Below are 17,788 nucleotides of genomic sequence, written 5' to 3'. Positions count from 1 at the left end.
AGATTATGTTGATATACAGTGACTTCAGAAATTTTTCACAGCCCTTTACTTTTTCAAGAAATTTAAGATTTGAGATTTTGTGTTACTGGCAAGCACACAATACCCCATAATATCAAAGTGGAATTATGTTTTTAGAATTTTTTACCTAATTAATAAAAAATGAAAAGCTGAAATGTCTTGAGTCAATAAGTATTCAACCCCTTTGTTATGGCAAGCCTAAATAAGTTCAGGAGTACAAATGGGCTTAACAAGTCACATAATACCTTTCATGGACTCACTCCGTGTGCAATAATAGTGTTTAACATGATTTTTAAACAACTACCTCATCTCTGTACCCCACACATACAATTATCTGTAATGTCCCTCAGTCGAGCAGTGAATTTCAAACACAGATTTAACCAGAAAGACCAGGGAGGTTTTCCAATTTTTCACAAAGAAGGTCACCTATTGGTAATGGGTAAAAATAAAAATGAAGACATTGCATATCCCTTTGACCATAGTGAAGTTATTAACTACACTTTGGATGGTATATATTTTTTCAGGATAAATTAAACGGAATAGAGCTAAGCACAAACAAAATCCTAGAAGAAAACCTGTTTCAGTCTGCTATCAAACAGACACTGGGAGAAAAATTCATCTTTCAGTAGGAAAATAACCCAAAACACAAGGCCAAATATACACTGGAGTTTCTTGCCATGTTGACTGAATGTTTCTGTGTGGCCTACATGTAGTTACAGTTTTGACTTAAATCTGATTGAAAATCTATGGCAAGACTTGAAAATGGCTGTCTAGCTATGATCAACAACCAACTTGACAGAGCTTGAAGAATTTATGAAAGAATAATGTGCAAATATTGTAAAATCCAGGTGTGCAAAACTCTTAGAGACTTACCCAGAAAGACACAGCTGTAATCACTGCCAACGGCCAAAGGAATGTATTGACTCAGTGATGTAAATACTTATGTAATCAAGATAAGAGTGTTTGCTAAACGTGTCTGCTAAATTACTAAATGTAATATTCATTTTTCATTTTTCATAAATGTTTTACAAATGTTAGAATTCTTCTTCCATTTTGACATAACAGTATTTTGTGTAGATCAAGGACCAAAATGACAATACCTTTTTTTATACCACTGCACTGTTGAATACATGTTTCTGATTGGCTTGAAGGGCATTCTAGAGCTTGCATTATTTAATTGATTACGCCCGAGAAGCCGGTGTTTGGAGGATATATTGTCACTGGTGTTGTTAGGCCCGAGGCGAGGTCGAGGGCTGGCAAACTGTGCCAATATATCCTCCAAACACAGGCTTCGAGGGCATTATCACTTTTATACAATGGGTTACCAACATTTATTCATACTATTTCATCCTTTCGTGAGATATAGTCCCGACACAAATCTGAGGTTCCTACCCAAGGGGAATGGTCATTCGTTCTATTGGTTCGGTTGCCAGAGACGCGACCTAGTCGTTCAGTCTTTTTATTCTCTATCTATGGACGCGATCCAGTCGTTCGCACTAAATGTTCCATTGCAATACTGGCTTCCAACATACTTATTCCTTGCATGCTAGCTAGCCAACTACGGCTAACTTACAGTCGCGTCAAACAGTGCAGCCAGAATAACAACAATAGCTGCATTTGTATTTGTTTAAACTGTTTTCTAGTGACATTTATTTGGACACCTCCATAACAATGAGGTGCGATATAGCCTGGCATAGAAAATGTGCTCACTCGTCAGGACACTGTTGTTCAGAGAAGCTAGCCAACAACACAGCTAACACAATCACTTCAACTGAAGCTGGAAAGACTGCAAACTAGCTGCACTTTGTTGAACATTTTTTCAATTGACATTTCTTTGTATATATCCATAAAAATGATGCCAGCTGATCCATGATTTAGACTGGCTGAGAAACGCTTCCTGTCTGTCTCGTCCCGACACGTCCATTACTATGGGACAGCTGGAGATCGAATTTGAAAATGAAATGTTAGTCTGAAATAAATGTGAGATAAAGTCTAGATACTTTTTATAGTGGTGATCAAGTTTATAAATTGGCTGGCTGGGCTGATGAGATAGCAATAAGGCACCTCAGGGGTTTGTGGTATATGGCCAATATACCACAGCTAAGGGCTGTACTCCGCGTTGCGTCGTGCTTATAAGAACAGCCCTTAGCCTTGGTAAATTGGCCATATACCATATACCGTGCTTAAATAATGCACGGTGTATCAGCACGGTAGAATTCAATGGTTATAGTTAATTCTTACATTTTCTATTGAGCTACTTTTGAAAGCAAAAGTTGAATTAAAAACATTATTGGCATTGTTGAATTCGATTTTCATAATAGCAAGCTAGGACTGATGGTTTGGTTTGTTGGCTTGTTTGCTTGGTTACCAAGGCAACTACTGTAGCTATCTAGCTAGCTACTTCAGTGGATGTTAAACACATTTCTGCCTGCAAATTAATACATTTCTAGCGACAAATGTGTTGAATTATAGCCACGGTATAAAAGGGATAATCAATTCGGGCTCTCTGCGTTCTGTGGAAAATAATACAACTCTGTGGAAGGTAGCATAAATTCCACTCTGCTAGAGCATCGTGAAAGACACCTTCCAAGTCATTCATTATTTTCCATAGAAGGCATAGCCCTTCTGTGAGTCTCCGTTACTTAATCCCACCTTGTAGCACAACAAAATGTGGAAAAAGTCACACAAGTCCACATTTGATCATAATGATTTATAAAAAGATCTTGTGGTGGTTTATTCTTTATTATCAAATGAGGAGAGACAAACTTATCACACAAGTCAGAGTTATACATAAACTAAATCTTTATTCACGTATTAATAAGGAAAGCAGGTCACACCACACACACAAGTGAATGATATGAGTGCTCTGCAATAACGAGGCCGGTCAACCCAACACTCTTGGCTGTTGCTTTGACAGCCCTGACACAAAGAATAGAAAGATCTTTTATAGCAAAGATACACCCCCTTAGTCTACATGACAAACAACAGATGTGTGGAATGGGTCACAAGGTGACACTTGATAAATGATAAAGGAGTATCCCCCAGCCAGATAGCATTTGCCGTGAAGACTGTTATTTTTGTACAGAAACCAACGTTTGGCCCCTAAGACAAGGATCCTCTCATCATTATCCATACCCAAGCCATCTCTCCCTGGTACCTTACATTAAACAAACATCAACTCATTCGATGAAATGCATGCAGTAGGTTTTATCACTTCCCAGAATATGATTGCATTCACTCTTTCGGGGATGGTAGGGCATGAATAGTTGGGATGTTGGATTTGGACAGGGTCAACATTCATGCTATTGTGTACTGAAATGGGTTCTTCGTACAATATGAAGATAAATCATAGCGTAAAAAAAATTCTAAACTATTCTGAATTTTGTTCAACATATCCTTCAAAAGAAAGCATATTCCACAGCTCTGTATCATTAGTGGTCCCAGTGTGTTAACACATATTTTTGCAGAATATACTGAGAGATATGTACAATATCATAGTCTATAGACAAGTCTAACCAATTACATTATTGTATTGTAGTGTCATATTTTGAGTAATTGGAGTTTAGAATACTTTAGAATACAGGAGACTCTGTAGCTCTGCAGCTGTTGAGTCAGAACAGTTCCTCTTTAGCTGAGGGAGGTTTTTGTATGACGTTCTAACACTGTGTGAACGGATAGCTGTTACGCTGCTGACAGTAGTAATCTGCTGCATCATCAGCCTGGACTCCATTGATGGTCAGAGTGAATTGAGTACCAGATCCACTCCCACTGAAACGACCTGGAATCCCAGACTGACGGTTTGTATTATCATAAACCAGGAGTTTAGGAACTTCTCCAGGTTTCTGCAGGTACCAGTTGAGATAAATACTAATATCTGAACTGGCTGTACAGCTGATAGAGACAGTCTTTCCTGGACTAACAGACTGAGATTTAGGAGAATGGGTCAGAATTATGTCTGCTGATAATTCTGAAACATAAACAAAAGTAAAGAAAGGTTGATTAGTAAGGTTATTACAGCAACAAACATATCGTAAAGCATAGCCTATCAAGCTAAATCCTTATTTAATCTGTCATGTTAAATTAACAAATGAAGTGCCACCCTGAAGCCAAACCCATAATGAATCATAGTTGGTCATAGTTGTTCAGTAGAATCAGTGACATCATCATTGTGCTGCGTGTCAGTGGCTCTGAAAGGAGTGAAGAGTCACTGATCAAAACTGGGGTTTTAAAAGTATGTGGAGCAATGAAGCAGGACAGCTATGCAAAGCTTGATCTTTATGCAAATACACGCACCGCGCACATGCACACACACAGATAAATGAAGTCAGCAGTTTCCAAAGGTAGGCCTGCTGTATATCACATTTGAGCATACGAAAATCATAAACAAACCACACATTATAACAACTATATCTTAAATGAGGACTAGTTTGACCCGCCTACATAGTCCCTCAACAGTGGTTGTCAGTCCCAGGAGAAGGTAAATGAAGCTTGACAGTAGAATTGCTGCTTTGGGGCTCCCGAGGGGCGCAGCGGTCTAAGGCACTGCATCTCAGTGCAAGAGGGGTCACTACAGTCAATGATTCGATTCCAGGCTGTATCACATCCGGCCGTGATTGGGAGTCACATAGGGTGTCTCACAATTGGTTCAGCGTTGTACGGGTTTGGCTGGGGTATGCCGTCATTGTAAATAAGAATTTGTTCTTAACTGACTTGCCTAGTTAAATAAAGGTTAAATAAAATAAATAAAAATAAAACATTCTACTGCATATCCTTCAAAGCTTCTCATGGTGGACCGCAGTGGAGCTCTGTCGTCCTCCTCAGACCACAGTGTGTAATGGCAGTCTGTGTGTGCGTAGAGTGGGTGTTTTACTGTCGCACTCTCTATATACCCATTAAATTGTTGGGAGCACATCTAGTGTGTGAAACTTTTTTTTGTTTATTTTCATACGGTTTACTTTCCGTTCGTCAGCACCTCTACAAAGATTTTTTGTGTCAGCTCAGGCTTTTTACCATCCAATCACAACCCCCCCCATAAAAACAACAGTATTATAGTTACAAACTATGTTTTAAACTACAGCATCATGTCGATCTCATGGTCTGTCAATCCTTGCATCTACACTGGGGACTAAAGATAGGAGGGAGGACTGACAGTCATATCAGTCATACCTCATTTTAGAGGAGATGTTTCTTATAAAAAGAAGTGATGCAGTCAGTCTCTCCTCAACTCTTAGCCAAGAGAGACTGGCATGCATAGTATTTACAGTGCCTTCGGAAAGTATTCAGACCCCTTGACTTTTTCCATATTTTGTTACGTTACAGCCTTCTTCTAAAATGTATTAAATATTTTAAAAAATCTCAGCAATCTACACACAGTACCCCATGATGACAAAGCGAAAACAGGTTTTTAGGAATTGTATACATTTATTAAAACAAAAAACAGAAATACCTTATTTACATAAGATTTCACACCCTTTGCTATGAGACTCGAAATTGAGCTCAGGTGCATCCTGTTTCCATTGATCATCCTTGAGATGTTTCTACAACTTGATTGGAGTCCACCCGTGGTAAATTCAATTGATTGGACATGATTTGGAAAGGCACACACCTGTCTATATAAGATCCCACATGTCAGAGCAAAAACCAAGCCATGAGGTCGAAGGAATTGTCCATAGAGCATAGCTGTCCTGGTGGTCATCCTGCGCTGCTCATCCCAACGCCCCAACTTCACCTTGTGCCTCATGCTGAATGCGACGTCCTCCAACATCCTGTTCCTGGCCACGGTGCCGGTGTGGATCTATACTTTCCTGCACGGCTGGACTCTGCGCAGTGTCCCCTGTAAGATAGCCACTTTCCACTCTAATCGGCGTCCAGCGCCACCTCCAGGTGCTCTACCCGCAGAAGTGGAACTGGCTGGGGGTGGAAGGGGGAGGCGGCACTGCTCCTGGCCCTGTGGCGGCTCACCTGCATCCTGACTTCCCCCGATGTGGCCACTCGCAAAGTAGGCGATGGCAAGCTCAAGTGCAGGCTCAGATGCTGAAAGAGCAGTTGTCCTTGTCTCGGAGACCCTACTGAAGTTCGTGGTCCCGTTCTCTGTGCTGGTCATGTCCTACTTCTGCCTCCACCGGCCGGTGAACCAGACGGGCGCTGTTCAGCAGTGCCAAGTTGATGTGGCTGGTCACCAGTGTGGTTGTTGCCTTTTTCATCCTCTGGATCCATGTGCACATTGTCAACGTGGTGGACCGCCTGTGTGGTGCTGCAGACTTCCCAGTTGAGGCGTCGGCAGTGCTGCTGTGCCACAGGAGCGCAGCAGCACATGTCGTCCGGAGCTTTACGTTTATCAACAGCTGCCTGGACCCCTTGTACGTCTTCATCTCACAAAGGATCTGAGAGCAGGCCAAGTAATAGTCTGAGAGCAGGATGCAGGTACTCCAAAAACGAAATATACATTTTTAAGGGGTTTTGGCTTGGTTTTTAGAGCAGCCAAATAGGGGTTCATCACCCCTGCTATTTTGTCCTCATAAAACCCTAATTTTGGGTTGCTGACTCTGGGTCTTCATAGCCTGTACTTTCTATGTATCCATATGGTAGCCTAGATTTGTTCCTTTGGTGACCTATCTCCCTTCAAGGTTGACCTCCATTGGTGAAATTCATACTCTATTGCTTCTCAGCTCTCCAATTCATAAAGAAATAGATTTGGTTTTCATTAATAAATATCTGTTTTATTTGTCTTAAAGTAGGCTACAGGTAGGCTACTTCTGCTTTGGTTCAGACGAGCTCCAACTTCCCATAAAGTGTTGGACTATTTCATCATACAGTACTGTGTGCCTCATTCTATGTCAAGATCTTGACAGGTACATGATCAGTGAGCACAATGGAAAAACACACTAGATGTATTCAAAAACATTTCTGCCTAAATAGATCAATAAAAACATGAATTTCATACCTCTAACCACTCTGATGCCCAACATGGGTTCAACCATGTCAGTTTCTGTCTAAACCACAACAAGAAGTGAGTTGCCGACACTGCCCAACAACATTCCCATATACTGTATTTCAGATGTAACAACACCTGGTACACGGACAGACTACTTTATCCCCACCTAAAGGATCATGCCTTTCCGTTCAAAATGAGAAAAATGCTAAGTCCTCAATATTTATACTGTAAACCATGTATTCAACACTATAGGCTATATTTCTATATGAAAGAGAAGCCCTCAACACCTCTGATATCAGATATGAATGATATGACTGTCAGTCCTCCCTCCTCCCTCTGCCACCTATCATTAGTCCCCAGTGTAGATGCAAGGAACGACAATACATGAGATCGACACGATACTGTAATTTAAAACATACTTTTTTTGATTATGATAGGGTGACGCACACCCCAAAATGTTTTGTAGAGTTGCTGAAAGTACAAAGTAAACTGTATAAAAAAGAAAGAAGGAAAGTTGCACACTATATATGCTCCCAGCAATTGAATGGGTATATGGAGTGTGTGACTTTCTTTTTATACGGATCTGGGGGACCTTGGACTTAATGTAAAACACCCGCTCTACACATCTTCTATTCCAAGATGGCGTAGCAGTGTAGACGTGTTTGTTTAGTCCTCTCGTGTACGTTTGTATTTTTCGTATTTCTTGTATATATTTTAACATTTTTTTTCTATCTCTTTTTGATTTTTAATTCGATTATACCTTCCGGTAACCTACCTCACCCAATGTGATACGGAATCGCTATTATTTTTTAACTTTGGAACACATTCAAGAACCCCCAGTAGCTAACCAGCTAATCAGCTACAAGCTAATTTAGCCATTTTTAGCCGCTGCTAGCAGCTTTCACCTTCTGCACAGACACCAGCCCTGTTATTAGCCTGGATATTACTCACCAATTTACCAGCATCGGACTGTCTCTCGACAACAACGCCGGATTCCTGCCGTAATCCCTGAGCCACTACTTCTGATCCTCACAGCTAGCTTGCAGCTAGCGCAGCTAGCGCCACTGCCACGAAGCTAGCACCAGTTAGCAAACACAATTCTACAATCACAACCTCTCTTTCGCCATCGCCATCCGGCTTGGATTCTCTGTCGACACGACCACGTCTGGTCTGCAGACGAATACCCCATCCGCTGTGCCCTCAACCGGCCTCCGTCTGAGCAGACCCCCTCTGTCTGAGCAGACCACCCCCCGGGCTACTAACTTTAAACGCCGCGTGCTAGCTTAGTGGTGGCTTCCCTGCTCCATCTACGGCTGCCCCCTGGACACTATGATCACTTGGCTACATAGCTGATGCCTGCCGGACTGTCCATTAATTCACGGTACTCCATTCTGTTTATTTGTGTTTTATCTGTCGGCTCTGTGTTTTAACTCAGGATCTGTGTGTAGTTAATCTGACCCTCTCTGCCTAGTCGTCGCCATTTTTACCTGCTGTTGCTGTGTTAGCTGACTAGCTGCTGTTATCTCACCTGTTGTTTTAGCTAGCTCTCCCAATCAAGACCTGCAATCACTTTATGCCTTACTGTATGTCTCTCTCAAATATCAATATGCCTTGTATACTGTTGTTCAGGCTAGTTATCATTGTTTTGGTTTGCAATGGACCCCGTAGTTCCACTCTCCGTACCTCTGATACCTCCTTTGTCCCACTTCCCACACATGCGGTGACCTCACCCATTGAGACCAGCATGTCCAGAGATACAACCTCTCTTATCATCACCCAGTGCCTGGGCTTGCCTCCGCTGTACCCGTGCCCCACCATACCCCTGTCTGCACATTATGCCCAGAATCTATTCTACCACGCCCATAAATCTGCTTCTTTTATTCCTTGTCCCCAACGCTCTAGGCGACCAGTTTTGATAGCCTTTAGCCGCACCCTCATCCTACTACTCCTCTGTTCCTTGGGTGATGTGGAGGTAAACCCAGGCCCTGCATGTCCCCAGGCACCCTCATTTGTTGACTTCTGTGATCGAAAAAGCCTTGGCCTCATGCATGTCAACATCAGAAGCCTCCTCCCTAAGTTTGTCTTACTCACCGCTTTAGCACACTCTGCCAACCCTGATGTCCTTGCCGTGTCTGAATCCTGGCTTAGGAAGGCCACCAAAAATTCTGAGATTTCCATACCCAACTATAACACTGTCCGTCAAGATAGAACTGCCAAAGGGGGAGGAGTTGCAATCTACTGCAGAGATAGCCTGCAAAGTTCTGTCATACTTTCCAGGTCTATGCCCAAACAGTTCGAACTTCTAATTTTAAAAATTAATCTCTCCAGAAATAAGTCTCTCACTGTTGCCGCCTGCTACCGACCCCCCTCAGCTCCCAGCTGTGCCCTGGACACCATCTGTGAATTGATCGCTCCCCATCTAGCTTCAGAGTTTGTTCTGTTAGGTGACCTAAACTGGGATATGCTTAACACACCGGCAGTCCTACAATCTAAGCTTGATGCCCTCAATCTCACACAAATCATCAAGGAACCCACCAGGTACAACCCTAAATCCGTAAACATGGGCACCCTAATAGACATTATCCTGACCAACTTGCCCTCCAAATACACCTCTGCTGTCTTCAATCAAGATCTCAGCGATCACTGCTTCATTGCCTGTATCCGCTACGGGTCCGCGGTCAAACGACCACCCCTCATCACTGTCAAACGCTCCCTAAAACACTTCTGCGAGCAGGCCTTTCTAATCGACCTGGCCCGGGTACCCTGGAAGGATATTGACCTCATCCCGTCAGTTGAGGATGCCTGGTCATTCTTTAAAAGTTACTTCCTCACCATATTAGTCAAGCATGCTCCGTTCAAAAAATACAGAACTAAGAACAGATATAGCCCTTGGTTCACTCCAGACCTGACTGCCCTCGACCAGCACAAAAACATCCTGTGGCGAACTGCAATAGCATCGAAGAGCCCCCGCGATATGCAACTGTTCAGGGAAGTCAGGAACCAATACACGCAGTCAGTCAGGAAAGCAAAGGCCAGCTTTTTCAAGCAGAAATTTGCATCCTGTAGCTCTAACTCCAAAAAGTTCTGGGATACTGTAAAGTCCATGGAGAACAAGAGCACCTCCTCCCAGCTGCCCACTGCACTGAGGCTAGGTAACACGGTCACCACCGATAAATCCGTGATAATCGAAAACTTCAACAAGCATTTCTCAATGGCTGGCCATGCCTTCCTCCTGGCGACTCCAACCTTGGCCAACAGCCCCGCCCCCCCCGCTGCTACTCGCCCAAGCCTCCCCAGCTTCTCCTTTACCCATATCCAGATAGCAGATGTTCTGAAAGAGCTGGAAAACCTGGACCCATACAAATCAGCTGGGCTTGACAATCTGGACCCCCTATTTCTGAAACTGTCCGCCGCCATTGTCGCACCCCCTATTACCAGCCTGTTCAACCTCTCCTTCGTATCATCTGAGATCCCCAAGGATTGGAAAGCTGCCGCAGTCATCCCCCTCTTCAAAGGGGGAGACACCCTGGACCCAAACTGTTACAGACCTATATCCATCCTGCCCTGCCTATCTAAGGTCTTCGAAAGCCAAGTCAACAAACAGATCACTGACCATCTCGAATCCCACCGTACCTTCTCCGCTGTGCAATCCGGTTTCCGAGCCGGTCACGGGTGCATCTCAGCCACGCTCAAGGTACTAAACGATATCATAACCGCCATCGATAAAAGACATTACTGTGCAGCCGTCTTCATCGACCTGGCCAAGGCTTTCGACTCTGTCAATCACCATATTCTTATCGGCAGACTCAGTAGCCTCGGTTTTTCTAATGACTGCCTTGCCTGGTTCACCAACTACTTTGCAGACAGAGTTCAGTGTGTCAAATCGGAGGGCATGTTGTCCGGTCCTCTGGCAGTCTCTATGGGGGTACCACAGGGTTCAATTCTCGGGCCGACTCTTTTCTCTGTATATATCAATGATGTTGCTCTTGCTGCGGGCGATTCCCTGATCCACCTCTACGCAGACGACACCATTCTGTATACTTCTGGCCCTTCCTTGGACACTGTGCTATCTAACCTCCAAACGAGCTTCAATGCCATACAACACTCCTTCCGTGGCCTCCAACTGCTCTTAAACGCTAGTAAAACCAAATGCATGCTTTTCAACCGTTCGCTGCCTGCACCCGCACGCCCGACTAGCATCACCACCTTGGACGGTTCCGACCTAGAATATGTGGACATCTATAAGTACCTAGGTGTCTGGCTAGACTGCAAACTCTCCTTCCAGACTCATATCAAACATCTCCAATCCAAAATCAAATCTAGAGTCGGCTTTCTATTTCGCAACAAAGCCTCCTTCACTCACGCCGCCAAACTTACCCTAGTAAAACTGACTATCCTACCGATCCTCGACTTCGGCGATGTCATCTACAAAATAGCTTCCAATACTCTACTCAGCAAACTGGATGCAGTTTATCACAGTGCCATCCGTTTTGTTACTAAAGCACCTTATACGACCCACCACTGCGACCTGTATGCCCTAGTCGGCTGGCCCTCGCTACATGTTCGTCGTCAGACCCACTGGCTCCAGGTCATCTACAAGGCTATGCTAGGTAAAGTGCCGCCTTATCTCAGTTCACTGGTCACGATGGCTACACCCACCCGTAGCACGCGCTCCAGCAGGTGTATCTCACTGATCATCCCTAAAGCCAAAACCTCATTTGGACGCCTTTCCTTCCAGTTCTCTGCCGCCTGCGACTGGAACGAATTGCAAAAATCTCTGAAGTTGGAGACTTTTATCTCCCTCAACAACTTTAAACATCTGCTATCCGAGCAGCTAACCGATCGCTGCAGCTGTACATAGTCCATCGGTATATAGCCCACCCAATTTACCTACCTCACCCCCCATACTGCTTTTATTTATTTACTTTTCTGCTCTTTTGCACACCAGTATCTCTTCTTGCACATGATCATCTGATGATTTATCACTCCAGTGTTAATCTGCTAAATTGTAATTATTCGATTTATTGCCTACCTCCTCATGCATTTTGCACACATTGTATATAGATTCTCTTTTTTTCTACCATGTTATTGACTTGTTTATTGTTTACTACATGTGTAACTCTGTGTTGTTGTCTGTTCACACTGCTATGCTTTATCTTGGCCAGGTCGCAGTTGCAAATGAGAACTTGTTCTCAACTAGACTACCTGGTTAAATAAAGGTGAAATAAAATAAATAAAAAACATCACACAAACTGCCATTACACAGTCTGGTCAGAGGAGGGAGACAGAGCTCCACTACTCTCCATCTTGAGAAGGTTTGAAACACGTAGAGGCAGCAATTCTACTGTTAAACTTAATTTACCTTCTCCTGGGACTGACAACCACTGTTGAGGGACATAAACCACTGTGTAAGCGGGTCAAAGTAGGCCTCATTTAAGATATAGTTGTTACATTGTGTGGTTTACGATTTTAATATTCTCAAATATGATACACAGTAGGCCTACCTTTAGAAACTGCTGACATCATTTATCTGTGTATGAACACAAGCACAGTGTGTGTATTTGCATAAAATATGAAAGCTTTGCATAGTTGTCCTGCCTCATTGCTCTTCATACTTTAAATAACCCAGTGTTGATCAGTGACTGTTCACTCCTTTCAGAGCCACTGACAAGCAGCACAATGATGATGTCACTGATTCTACTGCTGTGGACACTGGGGCTCCTTGTTCAGGGTGAGAGATACTTTGACTAACTTTGATTCATTAAGGATTTGGCTTCAGAGTTACACTTCATTTGTTAATTTGACCGTTTTTTATTTAACATTTTGCTTAAAAAGCTGTGCTTTACGATATGCTTGTTGTTGTGATAACCTTATTAATCACCCTTTCTTCGCTTTTGTTTATCTTTTAGAATCATCAGCAGATATAATTCTGACCCAGTCTCCTAAATCTCAGTCTGTTAGTCCAGGAGAGACTGTCTCTATCACCTGTACAGCCAGTTCAAGTACTGGTAATTATCTCCACTGGTACCTGCAGAAACCTGGAGAAGCTCCTAAACTCCTGGTTTATTCTGCTACAACCCGTCAGTCTGGGATTCCAGGTCGTTTCAGTGGGAGTGGATCTGGTAGTTCATTAACTCATTACACTCTGACCATCAGTGGAGTCCAGGCTGAAGATGCAGCAGATTACTACTGTCAGCAGGCTGCCAGCTTTCCATTCACACAGTGTTAGAACGTCGTACAAAAACCTCCTTCAGCTAAAGAGGAACTGCTCTGACTCAACAGTTGCAGAGCTACAGAGTCCCCCATATTCTAAAATATTCTAAACTCCAAATAATCAAAATATGAAACTACAATACAATATTGTAATTGGTCAGACTATGGATTATGATACTGTACATATCTCTCATTATATTAAACAAACATTTTCAATCTTTGTTTACACACCAGGACCATTAAGGATACAGAGCTGTAGAAAATATTGTTTTTAAGGACATGTTGAACAAAATTCTGAATAGGTTTAGATTTTGTGCCCATTTAAGTACACAATAGCATGAATGTTGAACCTGCCCAAACCCAACTTCCCAACTATTCATGCACTACTCAACTTCTATACCCCTCCAACTCTGAGAGTGAATACAGTCATATCGATTGCATTCAAGAAGTACTATTTAGACATTAAGAGACAGTATATCTGTCACAAGTAAATGTAGTTCACGTAGCCATATAAAGACCTGAGAGTGAAGTCCCCAATTTGCATGTTATGCAAAGTCCAGCGTGAAGTCTGGTTTCCCCAGCCCTAGTCAGCCCTAGTCAGACACACACAGCTGCCCCAGTCCCAGAGGGTTTGAGGCTGGGAGATTGTGAGCTGTGGTGGGGTTGAAACTCAGATTTGGATGAGCAGGGTAACACTCCCAGAATAGAGCAGTACCATGGCCAGGTGTTTACCTGTCCCCAGAGTGTTCCTTTGAGCTTGGAGCAATTGGCTTCAGTATTGGCAACATCCAGAGCCATATATTTAGAGTTAGGCCAACTTTTAGAATTTGTAATATTGTTCTAATTAAGTGATAATGCTTGGGAAGCCGGTGTTTGGAGGATATTTTGGCACTAGTGTTGTTAGGGCCGAGATGAAGTTGAGATAACAATGCTGTGTAACTGTAATATTCAGTTACATAGCATTGTTTAAATATCCCCCATGTAATGTTAATGGGGAGCTACTATGCCTGCCACAGAATGTTGAAGTGTCATGTAAATACATCATAATGCAGAAACCTCAATGTCCTATTTAATACATGGTTCTGGTAACATCATAAAGACTGGGGAGTCTAGAGAACATGGCTTCAGTATTAGTATCACTGTAGATATCCTTTTGACTGGTATTATATTTGGCCCAATAAGCCAAACTTTCATGGAGAGAGGTTCATTAACTGAAATGTATCAGTAACATTATTTTCCATGGCAGAGCTCTCCATTTCCTATAGTCCACGATCAGCTCCTGTGTCTTGCTCACATTGAGAGAGAGGTTGTTGTCCTGGCACCACACTGCCAAGTCTCTGACATCCTCCCTATAGGCTGTTTCATCGTTGTCAGTCATCAGGCCTACCACTGTTGTGTCGTCATCAAACTTACTGATAGTGTTGAAGTCATGCCCGGCCATGCAGTCGTGGGTGAACAGGGAGTATAGAAGGGGACTAAGCACGCACCCCAGAGGGGCCCCAGTGTTGAGGAGCGTGGCAGATGTGTTGTTGCCTCCTGTTGGCGGCCAGTCAGGAAGTCCAAGATCCAGTAGCAGAGGGAGGTGTTTACTCCCATGGTGAGGATCTTTGTGGGCACTATGGTGTTGAATGCTGTGCTGTAGTCAATGAACAGCATTCTCACATAGGTGTTCCTTTTGTCCAGGTGGGAAAGGGCAGTGTGGAGTGCGATTGAGATTGTGTCATCTGTGGAACTGTTGGGGCGTTATGCGAGTTGGAGTGGGTCTAGGGTTTCTGGCATGATCGTGTTGATGTGAGCCATGACCAGCCTTTCAAAGCACTTCATGGCTACCGACCTGAGTGCTACAGGGCGGGAATCATTCAGGCAGGTTAACTTTGCTTTCTTGGGCGTAGGGACTATGGTGGTCTGTTTGAAACATATAGGTATTACAGATTCAGCCAGGGCGAGGTTGAAAATGTCAGTGAAGACACTTGGTCCACGCATGCTTTGAGTACACGTTCTGGTAATCCGTCTGGCCCGCGGCTTTGTGAATGTTGACCTCTCTAAAGGTCTTGCTCACATCGGCTACCGAGAGCGTGATCACACAGTCGTCCGGGATAGCTGGTGCTCTCATGCAAGCTTCAGTGTTGCTTGCCTCGAAGCGAGCATAAAAGGCATTTAGCTCGTCTGGTAGGCTCCCGTCACTGGGCAGCTCACGGCTGGGTTTCCCTTTGTAGTCCGTAATAGTTTTCGAGCCCTGCCACATCCGACAAGCATCAGAGCCGGTGTAGTAGGATTCAATCTTAGTCCTGTATTGCCACTTTGCCTGTTTGATGGTTCGTCTGAGGGCATAGCGGGATTTCTTATAAGTGTCCGGATTAGTGTCCCGCTCCTTGAAAGCAGCATCTTTAGCCTTTAGCTCGGTGCGGATGTTGCCTGTAATCCATGGCTTCTGGTCATAAAGATCAAAATGTCTAATGGTAAAACTCATTAAATAATGATATCCAGGCAAACAATTTAAAGATTGAACATCTTTATTATCTCAGCATGTCAGAACTAACAGCATTAAAGCAATAAGGCACGTGATACACGTGATATGAAAGCCAAACAGATCTATTTGACATCAGAATCAGACATATATTCTGTTGTTTGTTCCACTATGATAAAAGCTCCAGCTGGAGGATGGATTCCTACACAGGATCCAGCCCAGCATTAGACCAGTGTGCCTGTATTGCTGGAACAATAAGAAGGAGAGGTGCAGTATAAAAGCCACGGTATAAAAGTGATAATTCGGAGGTCTGTGTTCTCTGGAAAATAATACAACTCCATAAAAGGTAAGTTCCACTCCACTAGCGTATCATGAAAGACACCATCCAAGTCATTCATTATTTTCCATAGAACACATAGCCCTTCGTTGATTATCCCTTAATCACACCTTGTAGCACAACAAAATGTGGAAAAAGTCACACAAGTCCACATATTATCATAATTATTGACAAATACTGTCAGCTGTATTTGTCAAAGGTGGCACAGTTACAGACCAGGTAAAGAGTCCCCCCACCTCCTATTCTCCCTAGTAAGTGGTTCCTTCGCAGGTGCACCGCGGAGCAAACACATGCTAGGCAGGATGCTACATACTCTCGTGTGTACAAACAATATCATCAGTGGTGGAGAGAGAGAGTGTCGAGTGAAACACACAGCGGTAGATTTTATTTTAGCTGCTGGTGATGGGCAGGACTAGCAGGAGGTAGGTTTGTAAATGGATTTGATCAAGCTATGTAGCCTATTGATTCCTTCTTGGTGAATAAATCATGTTTTGTTTCTTTGTTATACTAGCCACTTAGCAATGTTATTAAGTTGGCTTTAGCTAGCCAGCTGGATAGGTTCTCAATCTCCCAACCACATAATTAGCTAACAAGTTAGAGTAGCTTGTCTATCTTTGCTGGCATGCCTGCTGCCAAGGTTGCTAGACTTTAGAAAATGCTTAATTCTTGGCTTATGATACTATAGGCTACATGTTGACTCCAATGCTTCACACAGACATCAGTGGCATTGTGTTGTGTGACAAAACTGCACAATTTAGAGTAGCCTTTTATTATCCCTAGCACAAGATGCACCTGTGTAATGATCATGCTGTTTAATCAGCTTCTTGATGTCACACCTGTCGGGTGGATGGATTATTTTAGCAAAGGAGAAATGCTCACTAACAGGAATGTAAACAAATTTGTACTGAACATATTAGAGAGATAAGCTTTTTGTGCGTTTAGAAAAGTTCTGGGATCTTTTATTTCAGTTCATTAAATTTTGTTCAGTATACACGGAATTAGGCAGAATGATTATGGCTCTAGATTACAGGAAAAAGCTGATTCAGGTGTTTGAAAAATGCTCCATTTCCTCACATACTTCATGCCCCGTCTAAAATAATTGGTGCCTGAGACAGTAGAGTCAGAGATAATGTTAAGCCCATAGAGAATGACGACATCATCTCTTGGTGAGGATGATGGTCATGGAGCTAATAGTGTTCCTCTGTGGAGGAAGGCCTGCTCTGGTGATGCTGGGAAACACTAGCAATAACATGACTCTCTTCAGTCTGTGCTGCTGCTCACCTCCAGCTGCTACTGGAACGGTAATTAATGCCATTTACTGAAGCAGACACTTCTATCCAAAGCGACTTACAGCCATGCGTGTTTCAAAAGGTGGAAAATGACAGGTTCTTTTGGATCTGGGTTGAGCAGGCAGAGTTAAATAGAGACCAAACACAAAACCCCCAGTCTCAACATTAAATAAATAATTGGGCATTGTTTACAAGTTTACATTTTCAGCATAATGCCCATAATGCAACACACTTTGGAAAACGTGAACAATGATGGTCATGGTCTTGATGAAACTGGTCCGCTCGAACGCGCTCATTTCCTGTCTTCTGCATTGTCAGCCTAGAACGAATAGATTGGTCTAGATTCACTGTGACGAGTATTGACAGACCCACCCATCCACATTGTATAGTCATCAGAGGATCTGATCGAGATCATACAGACTCAATGAGACTTGATAAGGATTGGGGATTCTGGTTGGAAAGAATGGACTGGCTGTTTGAGATGTTGACAGTTACTGTAAAAGGTTGAGGTTTCAACTGACAAAAGATCC

At 43.2% G+C, this 17,788-nt stretch overlaps 1 gene segment (V, D, J or C); it reads left to right on the top strand.

Annotated features, from left to right (window-relative positions):
• Nucleotides 1-12,616: 12,616 nt before the first annotated feature.
• LOC120022194 lies at nucleotides 12,617-13,181 on the top strand. The segment is given in 2 exon segments: nucleotides 12,617-12,683; nucleotides 12,862-13,181. Coding segments are annotated over 2 exon segments (372 nt in total).
• Nucleotides 13,182-17,788: the final 4,607 nt, after the last annotated feature.

This window comes from Salvelinus namaycush, chromosome 27 (assembly GCF_016432855.1).
Source record: "Salvelinus namaycush isolate Seneca chromosome 27, SaNama_1.0, whole genome shotgun sequence".
Classification (NCBI taxonomy): Eukaryota; Metazoa; Chordata; class Actinopteri; order Salmoniformes; family Salmonidae; genus Salvelinus; species Salvelinus namaycush.
The sequence above is the reverse complement of the archived record's forward strand: the minus strand, read 5'-3'. Positions and strand labels throughout refer to the sequence as shown.